This window comes from Gallinula chloropus (genome assembly GCF_964237585.1).
Source record: "Gallinula chloropus genome assembly, chromosome: 1".
NCBI lineage: Eukaryota > Metazoa > Chordata > Aves > Gruiformes > Rallidae > Gallinula > Gallinula chloropus.
The window spans coordinates 64,410,973-64,427,424 of NC_140085.1; the positions used below are offsets into that span (position 1 = coordinate 64,410,973).

General features: G+C 42.5%; 2 protein-coding genes across 2 annotated transcripts in view; both read right to left on the minus strand.

Moving 5' to 3' along the window:
- Positions 1-1,844, minus strand: part of TPH2 (tryptophan hydroxylase 2) — a gene marked incomplete at both ends in the record, with an annotated part of 50,449 nt that extends 48,605 nt beyond the window's left edge. The window contains one exon of the mRNA XM_084262557.1: positions 1,740-1,844. Within this exon, the coding sequence (XP_084118683.1) occupies positions 1,740-1,844 (105 nt within the window). The remainder of the gene's footprint in view (positions 1-1,739) is intronic.
- Positions 1,845-12,409: 10,565 nt separating this feature from the next.
- The window catches only part of TBC1D15 (TBC1 domain family member 15), a 28,427-nt gene continuing 24,384 nt past the window's right edge, over positions 12,410-16,452 (minus strand). Inside the window, exons 13-15 of the mRNA XM_084279221.1 lie at positions 15,079-15,195; positions 14,457-14,543; positions 12,410-13,816 (exon numbers count right to left, since the gene is read on the minus strand). Of these exons, the coding sequence (XP_084135347.1) occupies positions 13,610-13,816; positions 14,457-14,543; positions 15,079-15,195 (411 nt within the window). The 3' untranslated portion in view covers positions 12,410-13,609. The remainder of the gene's footprint in view (positions 13,817-14,456; positions 14,544-15,078; positions 15,196-16,452) is intronic.

Consider the following 16,452-nt stretch of genomic DNA (forward strand, 5'->3'; position numbering starts at 1 on the left):
GGTCTTTTCCCATCATTTATTAGATTGGACAGAAAAAAATCTGGGAAAGCAATGATGTTTGTAGAATGATAGATGAAGGGTTTCAAACATTTATTTTTTAGTAATGGAGCTTACTACCTCCTACTCCGCTGGGTAGGAGGTTTGTTCAGGAATAATTATGGGGAAGGTCACTTTTGTTTTAACTTCAAGAATGTTTGGGATTTGACTGAGTCATTTTCACCCACATCAAGCACATAGATGCTTTTTTTTATTGCATCCAGGGTTTTTCACTGTGTGTTGCTTTCTGGAAGCTGTGTACCAAGGATCGTGCAGTCAACCGAGTGCCTGAACATCACAAAACCATAAATTCCCCTGGGAAATGAGAGCACTTGGCACCTTCCAAGACTGTCACTGGTTCCCACAATGCTCTCAAGTGACCACTACCTAAAGTGCTGACTGAAACACCCTCCCAACCACATAAAAACTAGAATACCTATTTGCCATGAGCCCAGTAGAAGAGGCTGTGATGTTGCAAGAACTGGAATCTTACCAGCCATGCTCGTTAGTACTCATCATAATTAATGACTAGCAGATCAACTTTCTTAATGATAATGAATTATCTGGAGCAAGCTCAAGTACTCAGAAATAAAAGGCATGCATAGCAAAACTCAGTGAGGAAAGTAACTCGGACATAAAGCTGGTAAAACACACATTTATCTCATTCAATTCAGTATTTCCCGCAGAACCAAAGCATGTATAAACAGAGATGCTTCACATTCTGCTGTAAGGACAAGAGGCCAGTTCACAACTGGAACAAACTGGTGCATTCTGTCCGTTCTACCCAAGTGACCTGAACCTTCACATGTTGCAAAACTGTATAGGAGGCAAAGTCTCCACAAACCCAAATATCTCACCTACTCAGTGTGTGTTACGTTATTCACACCTATTAAGATCCTTCACTTTTATTCAAGTGCACCTATTCAAGTATGTTTACCTTTACTTTCAGGAAGTTTATCCCGTGCCTGAAGCCACCAGCCCACCTGTTGCACCCACATCATCATCTTACAGAGGTGCCTTCTACCTCCTGCCAGGGCTTCTGATGGGGAAACCGCACATCCCTGACACGATGCTCCCGTGTGCTCTCACACCCCTGAGAGCTGGCAGAAGCTTGGAAAAGCCCCACAAGCCAGCGGCCCAGCCAGGAAAGCGCCACAGGCACCGACGCAGCGTAAGCTTTGCGCGTCGCCAAAAAAGATGCTTCGCACATCGTGCTGTGCGGTCCCTGAGCGCCGCGAAAAGGGCAGGTTCTGCGGGACACAGCACGGGCACACAGCAGGCAGCAGGACTAATCGCAGGCTTTGGAAATTCAGGAGTTTAAAAGCCCCTGAACCGGACCCCGGTGCTTTCCACACTACTCCAACAGGAAGGCGGTTCGTTGCGGTAGGGAGGCTTTCGCTCCCCTCGACAGCTTGGCGCCGGTTGGACGGCACGCTTAAGGCAGCTTTTCTTTTCGAGCCAGCACCGCTTAGCCCGCAAGGTGAGTTTTCTCGGCTCGGTAACCGCTGAGAAGCTGTCTGCATACCCCTAAAGCTCCGAGGACGGGGGGCGACTCCCCGACTCCGACACCCCTCTACCCCTCACCCCCCTCGCCCCGGGCGGCCCAGCTGAACCCGACCACGCCGCAGCTCCCCCTGAGCAGCGGCTCCCCCTCCTGCCCCCCGCCGCCGGGGACGACTCCGGCTCCCGGTCCCGCCACTTACGGTGAGGCTGCCGACGGCCGGGCGCTCCTCCGTCAGACCCGAGTCCAGCGAGAAGCCCCTCCGCGCCCAGTACTTACTGGAGAACATCATCATGGCGGGCTGCATGAGGCCGGCCGGGCGGGCGGGCGGGAGGGCAGCGCCGCGCTCTGCCCGCCTCGCCCCGCGGCGGCTCCTTTTATACTCTCCCCGCGGAGACTGATGGAAACCCGATTAGGGGAGACCCGTCTCCGGGTGACGAGAGCCGCCGGCAGATGAACGCCCACGGTCCCCGCTTACCTCAGCCGCCGCCGCGCCGGGGCAGGACGGGACAGGGAGCGGTGTCGCCTCTGGGCGCTGCCCAGCTTCGAGGTCCGCGGCCCGGCAAGAGCCCCCCCCAGTTTCACCCGGGCCAGAAGGGCGGCGGGTCCCCCGGGGGAGCCGTGCCGATCGCAATCCCGGAGACCCCAGCTGAGGGGCGGCTGCCCCTGGCTCGCCCGCGGGGGAAAGGGAACGCCTTCCCCTTCCCCTTCCACCGCTGCCCCGCAGCGGGGAACAGCCCAGGGTGGGCAGAGGTCTCCCTCCTGCTTCGGGGAGGGAAACACCGCTTTGAGCCCAGTCTGGGAAGCCGAAGCAGCCTGCCCTCCTTCCCTCCCTCCCCACCGTGGGCAGTAGGGCAGGGCTGGGCCCTTCCACGGCCCCGGGAGCTCTGGGTGACCCTGGGGAGACACAGGCTCAGCCGGGGTGTGGGGCCTTGCGCTGAAGAGAAGTAGGGAGTGACTTTCTACACAGGAAAGTTGAGGTGGGATTTTGGTGTAAAAACTCATCTCTGTCCCCAATCTAGAGTACTCCTTTGGAAACCACAGGCTGCACTTCAGAGAAGATGTATGTAAATGAAGGGATAGGAACTCTGTCTTGTAACGGAAGACTTAACACATGTTATGTAGGGGAGGGGGATGCAAACAGCACTTCCACCGAAAGAGAAAGGTTACCTGGAAGAAGCTTTTTTAGGCGAAACAGCAATGGCTGCAGTTTCTGCCTGAGCTGTGCAAGGGCCAGGCTCCCATTATAAGCCTCTGCCCTACAACGTCAATAAAGCAATTAATTACAAACAGTATCATACAGATCCTGGATGGTTGTGCTATTTCTGTGTGTGTGCGAACTTCGCTTGTCTCTCACATATTTGTGTCTCCGGGGTGAAGATATACTTATTGTAAGACTTTGTTACTATTTAATTTGAGACTACTGCAAACTCAGAAATGGTAATTGAGCAGAGGTAACTGCTGAAACAATAACTTGACTTGAGGTAACTTGAGGTAACACTTCAGTCTCTTAAACCTGCTTGTGTTTTAAGGTTTTTAATTTCTCTTACGCTAACTTTCTGAGGTCAAGCTGCCACTTTCTAACTTTCTCACCCTGTTATTTTCTTCCCCGCCTCTCCCATTTGTCAAAACTTTTACATGAACTACCTTGAATAAATAGATTACCTTAGGGAGCATAGCACTGAGCAACACTGGATTGGGAGCACCATTTCAGTAAGTTTCCTTCAAATAGACAGTTTGCTCTCTTCCAACATACCAAGGCAAGTGAGGAAACAGTGACTACTTCCCCTTGTGCTTTCCCCTGCCACCTCTCCAAACAGGGGCAACCTGGCCTAAGGTGACACCTGGCACCACATGGCCTTAGCTCAGTACACATACAGATCCCACAGATTGAGAGGAAAAAGTTTAAATCAGATCCACTGAAGCCAAAGCACTGGGCTAGATTTAGAGCCTTACAACTAGCATTTACCTATCTGTGGCACTGCAGAAATCATTTTGTTCTTAAAAAGAGGCAGACACAGGAGGACAACAGAAGATGTGAGACTGTTTCATAGCTTCCATGGGGTGTCACGGAATTGTCCTCTTTCTCACAACTAACCAAGTCCAACACAAGCTTCTCGTCTAAACTAGCCCTTGCCAGTCAGACAAACCCCTTTTAAAAGCAGATGGTCATGCTCAATGTTCAGGAACAGGGAAGGTTCACAAAGCTGCCTCAGAACTTGTGGGAGGCCTGAAACAAATCCTTCTAGGCTCACTTTAAAGAGTTTCCCATGAGTAAAGTATAATAGGAATCACAGAATCACAAAACTGTAGGGGTTAGAAGGGCCCTTGAGAGATCATCGGGTCCAACCCCCCTGCCAAAGCAGCTCCCCAGCTCATATTGCACAGATCAGTGTCCAGACATGTCTTGAATATCTCCAGAGAAGGAGACTCCACAACCCCCCTGGGCAGCCTGTCCCAGGGCTCTGTCACCTTCACTGTGAGAAAGTTCTTCCGCATGTTGGTGCGGAACTTCCTGTGCTCCAACTTGCAGCCATTGCCCCTTGTCCTGTCTCCACAGAGCACTGAAAAGGGGCTGGTTATTTCCCCTTGTGTCCCACACTTGAGATATTTATAAACATTAAGATCCCCTCTTAGCCTTCTTTTCTCACGGCTGAACAGCCCCAGTTCCTTCAGCCTATCCTTCCTTCTGCTGGACTGTAAGATTGCAATAATACTTGGTTCCTCTACCTGCTCCTGTAATGCAAAATAATCATCTTCATTATGCTAACCCACAAAGTTTTACTTCTTTTTCCCAGTTAGGGCAAAGCACATCTATATGTGATAACTTAGGACGAGAGACTGAACCATCAAGAGATGTTCTCTGTCATGTTTATTCATTATTTTTAATAATGGGAAAGCAAGTTGGAGTCTGGATTTTTATATTCTTACTCACTACACCCAGGATACCTAGACACAGTTCCTGCAGCTGAGCAATTTATGAGAGTGACATGGCCTAGCACTCTCTGAATGCTTCAATGACAAAATGGAGCTCTACTGAGCAGGCTTCTTTCCTACTGTCATGGCAGAGCACGTTTTTATCTACTGTTAGATGCTAACTCTGCTGCTGGGACAACACAGAAACCAGCTACCCTACTACCCAGTAGCTCAGTGGCTTATCTAGAACAGCTCTGTGCAGTCACCAGAGCATGGCAGAGGTTTTCTGTCTCTCATGGCCTCTTCAGGATGACTGGAGAATGCAAAACAAAGGTACATTATGTCAGCAGCTACTGTGTAACAGGCAGGGAAGACTCAAATTATTCAACTCCTGAAACCATGCAGCCTGCCCCTGATTACCAGGGTCTGATTCTCCCTGGAGAGGAAGGTCTTCTTTTGCAGCTTGTATTTTGTATGTGGACTTTCCTATATCAGTATGGGATTAAAGGACGCACATTTATGGACTGAAAATGTTTTCTTTGTTTGGAAGAACAAAGCAGCACAGCAGAGCTGGTAAATGGCTCTGGGATTACTGCTAAACTACAGATTTTGTTGTGAGTTCAACTGTAGTTTACAGTCCCATATACACAACACAAGTGAACATTTAAGATCCCTGGCCAAAAAAATTGGAAGTTCATTGAAGCAGCCGTTCAAAAATACCCAGTATAGAACCGATGTCAGGTTCTAAGCCACATGACAAGCATATCACTTTGGAAGATGGAGTTAACTATTGATAGAAAAGAAGGGAGCTGTCCAGCACACAGACACAAGCTTCCTTTTGTCTCTAAAAGGTACCTTATTGCCTGTAATCAGGAACTCCAAGATTATAGTTAGTTTACACACACATTTTCCTCCCCTCCTATGCGAGAAGAGCCACAGTTGTCTGAACTCCTAAGATGTGCATTTTTTCATCTTAAAAACTGCACTGCAGGATTAGCAAGTGGGAATGTAACCCTAAATCTGAAGCATGTCTGTGGGATGTTTTCAATGTTTGAATCATTTTCCCCCTTTAGAGATAGCAACTGTCCATTTCAGCATAGTTTCCCTTAAAACTATCTGTAATACTTATCATACTTTCATGGCATTTACCAGCAACCTTAAAACCTTCCATGTGATTTTAACAAGAAGATAAAGTTCATAGTGAAGAGTAGCTAATATTCACCAATTTACCTATTTATTTCTGAATTTACCTCTTGCTTTCCCAGGTCACCACCAAGTCTTTGTCTACAGGCGTGCTACAGAAGGAAGGAGAACTTTGAAGTCACAGTGTGACAGAACGGGGAAAGAAATGAAGCTATCAAAAGCATGAAGAAGACTTCACAAGGATCTAAAAATGAAAAGAACATTGTTCAATGTAAGGTCAAAAAGGCAATGAGAACAACAGATACTTTCCTTAATGCAAGAGGTGTTGACACAAGCCGAAAGTCTTGATACCGAAACAAACCATCATTTATTTGATAAAACAAGGACTTTGTGAAATAATTTACAAGTAGACTAGTGAAAGGAGATTCTGACAACAAGGAAAGAAAGATGGGCAATCTGTTCCCAGGTTATCAAAGATATACACACCAGGTTGAAAGGACATTTCTGAACCAGATGGGACTGATAAAAAGTCTGTGATGATAACATAGACCTAATTTTTAAGTTGAGAAGATACAGGAAGCACAGGTTTTCAAGCAGCCAGCAAAATAATCCCAAATCCTAATAGCACTAAAAGGATTTTAATGAGCTGTTGGGAAATTATATCTACCAAAGGATAGATCGGCTAGGAAGACCTGGGAAAACAAAGGATAGGTTTTTTTTTTTTTTATGCGGGATTTGGAAGACATCAATGAAAAGAGGTTCTCTAGTAGATCTCATTTGAGCTAACAGAGAGGAACTGGCTGAAAACATTATGTAAAAGATGGACTGTGTGAAGAAAGAATATAAAATGAATTCATGATCTTCAGCCAAAATAAGTCAGAGAAGCAAGCAGGAGCTGACTATTTCAGAGAAGAGGACTTAAGCAAATTCAGTTACTACAACGCCCAAGCAGAGGAGACCTAGTGCAGAAGGACAACTCTCCTAGTTCCAGGAAAGAAAAATAGTTACCTCAGGAAAATCTTTCACTGTAGAGGAAATGTAGTCTTCTACTATGCTTTCACTAGTGACGTAAGTCATTAGTTTGTTGTTACCTTCAATTCAAAAAAGTAGCTTTCTGGAGATGAAAGCTAGTACCAAGCTACTAAATACAGTAGCTTACTACAATACATGTTACACTTTTAACACATAGGCATAAGCTGGGGTACAAAATTCAAAGTAAATAGTAAGGGACTAAAAGCTATTTTTTCCAGCAGCCAGAAGAATTGAAGTATTAGACCATTACTGAACATGTGGAAAGAATAAACCAGAAAAAAGCTTAAAATGAAATGATCCAAGTATCTAACTCCTTTAAAATCAACTGTGATCGTAATTAACAGGAAGGGCAGAAAGATAAGCTCTCAGTGTTTAACAAGATAAAACAACACTTGGGGTAGGTAAATATGATTGCAACAAATGTCTTGGCACAGAAGCCACATATTCACAATATCAAGTCTCTGCCATCAATAACTATTTTAAGAACTCAAGGGATGGACAAGTGACAAACAACTGGGAAAAGGCAAAAATTATGCCCATGTTCAAGAAGATACTGTGGAGGAAGAAGGGCTGAAGAATCATGGACCAGCCTAATGTCATTTGTCTGAGAAAACAGAAGTACCGAAATTATTTGTAAAGAACTAGAAGATAACAGATGATTAATCAGTCAAGATGGCTTTGCTGAGAACAAATTGAGTCAAACAAATCTCATTTCCTCTTATGACAGTCCTGTGGACCAAAGCAAAGCAATACGTGTCATTCATCTTCACGGCAGCAAAGCATTTGGCATGGTCTCTCATAACATTCTCACAGGACAGACAAGGAACCCAAGTCCAGATGAAACTAAGAGATTGGACAAAGGGTGGGGCTCAGTGTTAAATGGAAGGGTACAGAGAACACGGGAGCTACAGGTACGTACCCTCACCACTATACTATTTATCGATACCCCAAATGCCTGCACAGACACCACCCATAAACTCCCAGACTGTACCTAACTTGGAGATACACAAATTTTAAATGGATCTTGGTGGGAGGAGGGCTACCGATAGATGACCACCTCCACATCTACAGGAGAAAGCAGAACTCACATGAAGGTAGCCAGAAATTACAGAAAGCCACCAGCTGCCTGTGACCAGGCTGCCCTGGAAGTCTATGAACACCTAAAAAGTGTTGGTGTAATAGACTGTGATATCTACAAAGGAAACTACGATCCTCCAAACAGATTAGACATGCATCTAGCAGAAGGCAAACAGGTCTTCCCAACAGGAGACAGGCTAATTAGTTTATTATTCACAAGCTTCTGAAAGTGCCTTCCAATATTGCAAAAGTATGACAACAAACTTGCTCTAAGGATCTGCTTGGGTATATACCTCATGGTGGCAAAACCCCCATGTGGTATGATTGATCTGGCTGAAAGAACTGGTAAAGTCTGAAATTTATCATCTCCTCTGTGTGGTTCACCATACACTGCACAAACAAATCACACCAGCATAAAAGACGTGGTGGCACAGGGCAGAGAACAAGCAACTGGTAGTGCCACTTCTGGTAGCGGTCATCGCGCTGTTTTGCTGCTTGAGGAATTACCAAGCCCCTGAGCCTGAATGCCTGGACTTGCAAGGCTTCCTTGGTCTTGCATCAGTTACTTTAACAGTAAAGCTAGAAGCATGTAGGAGCTGACAAGACCAGTGCCCAAAGAGGCATGCACCCATGTAACCTAAGGGACACCTGGAACGATTCATACCTCAAAAACATTTTGGAAAAGCTCCTGGTGTTGTATCTCACTGCATCATGACACACAACAGAACAGCTGACTGTAAGTTGCCTGGACATCTGCCTGGCCATGGGTGGTAGCAAATGAAGTCCTCCTTGTGCTTTGCTTGCAGGAGCAGCGTTTGCTCTTCCTTTTCAATTGCCTTGCTCTGTGAGCCACCTTGCCTTCCTTCTATTTCTCTCCCCATCCCATGGGAGAGGGGAGGGGGCAAGAAGCTGGGTGGGTGCTTCGCTGTTGGCTGGGGTCAACCACACCACACAGAGAGATGAAACAAGTGACTACCATTTGCTGAACTACTAGCCTGGGCAAAAAAGAAAAGAACAAGCTCTATACAGTGGGGTTCTACTCTTGGTTACACCAAGATGCTTACATAGAAAAAGTTTAAGAACTAGTGTTCAGGTAGGGTACATGTAGCCTGTATAATTAGAATCTATGCTATAATCAAATTCCATCTAAACATAACTCCTCTAGAAGACTTCATTTATTTGAATTACATGGATAGTTTCAAATATCTATTTGATTCAATTGCAAAATTCGTTTTGGATGAGGCAAAAAGTGACATACTACAGCGTAGTTTTGGTTTGCAATCCATCAGAAAATTCAATTTGTGCCAAAAATAGAGTGATTCAACATGAAGAAATACCACACATTCTTTATGAAAATGTTTTAAGATTAAAATCTCCACTTCAGTGCAATTCAAGCTTAATTTATGAGGCCTGTACTGCAGTAAGACCACCTAATTGAAGAGCAGACATTACCAAGTCCCACTAAATATGAAGCACAATTCATCTTTCAACACCATTAAAAAAAAATCATTTGAAAGCATCGTTAAATGAAGTATAGCACACATATATGTAATCTATTAAGTGCTCAGTTAATATCTGTGTCTTTTACTTACCTTATCAATGCTCACATATAGTCGTGTCTGCTGAGCTAGGTGTAGGTACATAAATGCACACGGAGAACCAAGAGTTCGGATATTCTGCTTTAACCCCAGCTACCATAGAGCAGCACTTGGAACTTCTCCCATAACAAGCACTGACCTCTCTGCCATGAGTCTTGCACCCAGACCAAGACAGCACCAGCCACTGACCAGAAGTGTTTGGGGAAAAGTCAACAGATTTGAAAAACATGCAAATATTCTTTAGCCAGCCCCAGACAAAATGGTGTCACCAGCCACTTTTCCTCAGGCCACAGACCAAACTCCAGTTTTAAATCACATCTATAGGGGAATATTGACTAAACACGAGTGTGAGGAACAGTTAACACATTTCCTTAACAAGGCTAAGGAGCAGCCAAGGCATTTCCTAAACAAATGATTACTCGAGCACACAGCCTGCTCAATTACCGTTTTCCAACCACATTTGTAACGTGGATCAATTCTCAGATGCGCTTCTAAAATTTCACTAACCACTTCAGCATTGTCCTTTCTCTTGTCTAACAAGGCACAATTTGAAGAGAACATAGATTTTTACCTACAGAAATTCAATCCTGAACTTGGTGAGGCTTAATTTGCATCACACTAGGATGCATGAATTGTGCTAGCAGTATGCAAACTTGTTCCCGCTCCTAATTCTGAATACCAAATCATTTATAATCAAATCTTTTTTTCAAGTTAGGCAAGAGGCTTGTAACAGAAAATTATTTAGAAAAGTGAGGGAAAAGTGCCTTATGTTGTGAACTAAAACATAGTCTCAAAGAGTGGAAGACAGAAGAATACTTTCTATGGCTTTCTGAAAAGTTTCAGCAATGATGCTTGATACATTTGGAAGTAGTGAGGAATCAGATTCCTCACTGCTTTGGCTGGCTGGGGCCCAAGAGTTTTGTAAAGTAATATGTGAAGAAAAACTAGAGAAGAATTGAAGAGGCACCATCAGCATCCTAAATTTGTCCACTAGGAAAATGCAAAGATCTTAAGAAAAAAAATCTTGTTAGCAATAAAGTTGGGCCTGTTGAAAGAGTAACATCTAAATTTTAATTAAATAACAAATCACAAAATCATTGCCAACATCATCATAGTATTTCCGCATCTGGGTCTTAAAGCAATCAGGACCTGTTGTAACATACGTGTAGCCTTTATATAGACTTTTCATTCTTCACAGTACCCACAACCACCAATACAAACTCTCCACACATGGGTTCGAAGACCACTGGGGGCAAACACAGGCTTTCCAGATGAGTAGGACAGGCACACATCTGCTTAATATATTCAATATAACTGAAGCAGCAAGCAATAACTATGGACAGCTTAATATCACCCTTCTGTAGTTTTTATACCTCCCAGTATCAAAATGGTTCTTTAAACATTCACATTGGGCTAAACTTCCAAGAAGCCTCAGACTGGGATTTTTTGCAAGAGATCCTCTTGCCCTCAAACAGAAGCCAACAACCTCAGGAATTTACTTTTGAAACAAGAAAAATTGCCCCAGCAGGCAAAGTAAGAGACATCTCTCTTAAAGAGAGACCTACACAAATGGAACAGGTAACACCAGAGTACTGCTACTAGTGAACAGTAGAGTTTTACTCACCCACTAAGAGATCACTATCTTCAACTCAAGCATTAAAAAACCAAAGTGGGACCTAAAGAAGTATTGCCCCTTTTACAGTCTGAGAACTGTAACCAAAATTGAAATCAGACTGAGTTACTACCTGTTAATTTTTGATCAATCTAAATTAAATCCCATGGAAAAGAAATTGGCACTCCCAGAACCCCCAACTCACAGCATTTTTTTAGCCATTGTGACCCTGATTAAGCCCTCTCACAGTGTTTGTAGCCTCAGCTTAGATTGAATCTATCTCCAACAGTCGAGAATAGTTTGGTGGAGGACAAAGTTCCTCTTGACTGCAACTCTTTGCAAGGCTGCCTGGCAGCAGGAAGGATGCGACAAAGAACCAGCACTGTAAGGGCTCCGTTTGATCTTACTGCTGGGGAGCAGAGCAAGCCCACCTACTCCAGCCTTCTACAGCAGCTGCTCACTGTTAAATCAGCAGCAACCTTCTCAGCCTTGACATCAGAGTGCTTAATATGAAGTGAAAAGGATCAGCAATTCTACCCAAAAAGGAAAAGCAAACTTTACTTGAAAGGCTGGCTGGAGGCATTTCTTAGCAGCCGTAGCTATAATTCAAGGAAATGACAGAGTTCCATTTAAATATGTTTTTCCTAAGCATTTGAATATTTACCTTCAGTCAACTATGCTTTTCTTCAAGATTTTATTATGTAGCATAGAATTTTTTGTGGCTGCCTATCCTGAATGACCCAGAACCACGCAGAGGTGACAGACATGCCCATTGCACTTCAGTTACAGACATTTCCCTCTGCCCTTCCCTACTGTCATTCCAACATCATTTATTCCACGGAAACATTTTGCAAGCCCACTTCAAAGCGAAATAGGTGCTCCAGAAAACACTGAAGCTAACTTGCTGAGTACCTCTGAACCGAAGCGCTGATTACCTCAGTTGTACTGCCTTTATGTATTCTGTGCTGCACGGAAGGGGCTGCCAAGCAGCGCGACAGCGAAGGCAGGTGTGATGCTTCCCAGTAATTTCCTGGACAGGAAATGAAAGGCTATAGATACGCTGAGCTGCGAGTCCTGGACTTCCACCACATAAGGCTCCTCTTATTAACTGATGGGGAGATAGCACACTGGCGATATTAAAAACAAAATCTGTACTGATTCAGCTCGCTGGTGTTTGTTTGCAACTGGTGAGAGGAGTTTAATCAGGTCTCAATTCGTTGTAACAGTTTGCTTTATCTATTAAAGCCTTTTTACATTACTTGTGTTTGCTTTAGATGGCACACACATCATTTGTAAAAGTAAACTGCCCCAGAAGAAAAGAAAGCTCCACCATACCCCACACATCAAATGCCACGAGATGATGTGTAGTACAGACATTGCCAAGGCTCTGTGTTACTCACAATATACACATACTGTTGATGTACTAACCATTAACTATCCCCTCCCTCTCACATTCTTATATCAACAACCAGACAACTAAATTTTTTCTCTAAATATGATTTAATTAAAAACACTAGATCAGCTTTGACTTTTATTTTATATATGTACAATATAGTTACCAAATGAATACACTGAATCAGTTATGTTAAATTCCACATAACGTCAAAGGACATCGGCATGGCATGGCATAAACTCACACTGCCTCTTGCATATACAAAAACACATTAGTGTTAATTGTGATTACTATTTTGCTTCATGGTTTGCTGGGTTTGTTTTGGGTTTTTTTAATAATCTCCTTATTAATTCCCTAAATAATCTTGTCATAGAAACAGTGTAAGTAGTTAATTGATCAGTTAATATATTAGCAAAGATAAACGTTAGTAAAGTTTGCAAGAAATCAATTGCAAAATTACCTCAACTGTAGGACTGAATGTGTTCACATGAAAGTTACCTTCAGTTAGAAAAGTTTTCAAAAAGAGCCCAAGTTGGAGTTGTGCATTAATTTGGTCAAACTGCTTCATATGAATGAACAGTCAAGTTTATTCAGATATTGAAAATATGACTATCCTTTTTTAGTCTTCACAAAGATTTGGGTATATAGTGTGTGTGTATATGTGTGTAAATATATATACGCATATATAAAGTGAAGATATGTTAATGTAAAAATATACTGTTCATCCAATCCCAATTACACAAAATTCAGTAATTGGACATTAAACTGCCGAAGGATAAATGTCCATTTCAAATCTACATTCAACCAGCAACAAATACTTAGAAGTATTTTTGTAAACATTTGAGATAGGGAAAACCCATTCATTTACAAAACCATCCTCCTTTAACACATCAGCATCTCTTCAGCCTGCAAGTTCTGTACAGCAGCGTCAGCTGGACTATTGTGAATCTGCTCAGAGCGCTCACGCCGTCTCAGATCGTGTGTGAGAGCTCAGCAAACACTGAATTTTCATATTCAACCTTAATCACCATCTATTTCCAGTTCACCAGCAAAAAAGAAAATGCACTTGGCTACAAAAATATTAAGGAATGTTATTGAAAACAAAAGGCTATTTTGGTAGAAGAAACTACAAAAATAGTTAAGTTGAGTCATGTTGTAAAGCTTTAATGCAAGAGCATTACAGTACAGATTTTTCTTTCCAACCTTAAAGCTTAAATCAACACCAAATTTAAATATCCATCTCTCAAGTGCTTGGAAAAAAACGTGCTCAGTAAAAGTCTCTCCAATTTAATCGACTGCAGTTACGCAGGTGTCAGGCTCTGCGTCTCGGACATCTGTTGAGTGCCGTCTCTTGTTCCATTGGCAGCAGTTACAGGTGTTGAGACACTCTGATATAATGACTTTGGACAACTCAACACAGCTCCACTTTCATCCTCTCCATTATCTGAATCTGGTGTTGCAGAGCTGCCTTCTATCCCCAGGATCTCACTAACTGCTTGAGGCAATTCCTAGAAAAGAAGAGATATGGGGAAGGAATAAATTTAGAATAATTGTATTTAAGTGGAAAAAAAGATAACAAGGTCGTCTCTCCCTGGTCCAATCCCCACTCCCAGTAAGTAACCAACCATTCATCTGAGTTTAGCTGTACTGAAAGCATTTCTCTCAGCATTAGTTCTGTTAAGTTACCATTTTCTGCCTCTGCTTTTCAAAAAGACAGCAAAGGAGTCAGGCTCAGGAGTCAATTCCTGATTAAAGACCTAATCCTCATGATAAAAGTCTGAATAACTATTATAATTATACTTCATGTTACTGAAGTCAGTTTTGTGGAGTGAGCCATTAGTTTCTGCCTAACAAGCCTGGTACACACCTTCTCACCTCATTTTTCTCAAGCACACTGAACATCAAGTTAGTTGCAGAGAGGTTATCTGGTAAGAGTTAAGAAGTCACGAGGCAAAAGGCAGCTTTCCCCCAGTGCACAATATTACTCAAAAGGTTAATCACTTTGGCCTACAGACTTTTAGAACAGCACAGCCCATTCTTTACCATACCCGTCCAGTTAGTTATTTTCAAGACATATATGTACATACCAACTACATATATTCACCATCTATAAATGTTCACAGTAGATACATTAAAAAAAATCTTTACCTTGCAATTCATCATCTGCATAGAAATTGCTTCTGCTTTGCAAAGTATATATTCCACATCAATTTTCATAGACAATTCGTTGATATGCTGAAAATACATTCACAGAGGATAATAAGTGTGATAAATGGTAAATAAGCTTTACTGTAAAATACACTGACACTGTAATGCACTGCTAGTAAGTATCACCTTATAAGCCTGCCCCTTAAGCTATGAAACACTAAATGAACTCTACTTCCTTTGACAAATGGGTACTGAAAGATGTGATATGCAACAGCTGGCTTTCACCAGGATCTGCAAGAGGAATCCATGGTATTTCTAAATGTGACAACACACCCCCCCAGCTCACATTTTCAAATCAAATAAGATTACAGAATAAAAGGCAAAAATTGATAGACATGCTAAGTAGTAGGCTAAGGGGGAGAATTGATATCCATCTGTTAATGATCTTATCACTAAACACAGACATCAAATAAACCATTTTGAAACCCCAGACATTCAGTTCACACTTAACACTTCAGGAGTCAGTAGGCAGCTTTTCCTCCCCCTAACATGAAATACCTACATATCACATTAAGTCTACGCTGTTAATTAGTATTTAAAGCAATGCAGAAGAATTCAGTACCTTCAGTATTTCATTAAAACCATAGTGCTTGTCCATTATTTGCTGTTTTTCAGATTCTAAGATAGCACAACAAAGGAGGAGATGAAAATTCTGGCAAGGCAATTCTGTCCACATGACCTGTTAAAATACAAAAAAACCCTTTTGAAATGCTTTTCCTCTGGAAAGAAAAGCAGCTCTTAGAAATTACAGCAGGTGTTGAGCCAAGTGGCTTAACTAACAAGAAGCCATTTTTGAAGGCAACTGAGTATTTGTACAGCTATTTGATTTTATTCTTTTGGCTAATTAGTGACAACTGCAAGTCCGAGTCACCAAATTATTATCTGGTTTTTAATAGCTTTGTTTCTAGCAGGTTGCCCACTATAACACTATTAAGCTGCCTGAGCTTGTAGTCTTGTGCATGTGTGTGTTCTACCTCAGCTCACGTGAAATTCTCCTAACCAAATTTACTAACTTACAACAAAGGAATTAAACCTGACAAAGTATTCTTCTGGTTTGTGTGTGTCTGCATTAAGTGTGATTTGGGAGAAGCACTCCACCCCCAGCAATCCCTCCAAAAGGTTCTAATGGTTATAGATAAGGTGTTAAGGGTGTTCCCAAGTACCCCCCAATAACAGCCCAAAACCATGGACAGGCAGGTGTTGATTTTTTGACTCCTGACACATTGGCTTTTCGTGCCACAGAGGCACATGTAATCATTCTTGAGTTCATTGGGACTGAAATGTGCAACCTCAGTAGCAAGACCCTACTGTACCGTGTCAATCAGAGTCCAATTTAAACAAAAAAACCCCATTTGAAGACAATGTGTGTGGTGGGCAGAGCGCTGGTGAACAGTTTTGACAAGACAAAAGGAAGCAAAAATGGTTGGCAGAAATTACTCTGACATACAGATAAAGGGATTTATTCTCAAAAATACAGGTTTAAAAAGAAGCAGATTCACAAAGGTTTGGTCTTATGTCACTACTAAAATTTTCTTGCTTCATTCTTGACAGAACGCAAGATCTTGCTTATACCTGAAGTTTTATCACTAGTACATGCAGCCTACAAACACAACTGCGTAACTGAAAAGATACCAAAACTAAAGTTCACCCAAAAGAAAGTGCAATTCTTCTTGAACGTTTCAAGTAAGATTCAGTTCACTCCAAGAATTAAGTTGTTATCTTTTTTCAGGTATCTGATATTCTGTGAAAGCACTCTCACTCCAGGAAAAGGGCTGGAATGTGAACAGGCTGATGAACAGTAAAAATCATATGAAAATGCCCAGTCTACCGAGCATTGTTTGTCTACACTATTGTTGGGTTGGTTGGTATTTTTAACTCCTACTTTGTAAGAAGGAAATATTGACAGTTGTACACAGATTTGGTTCAACATCAAGTC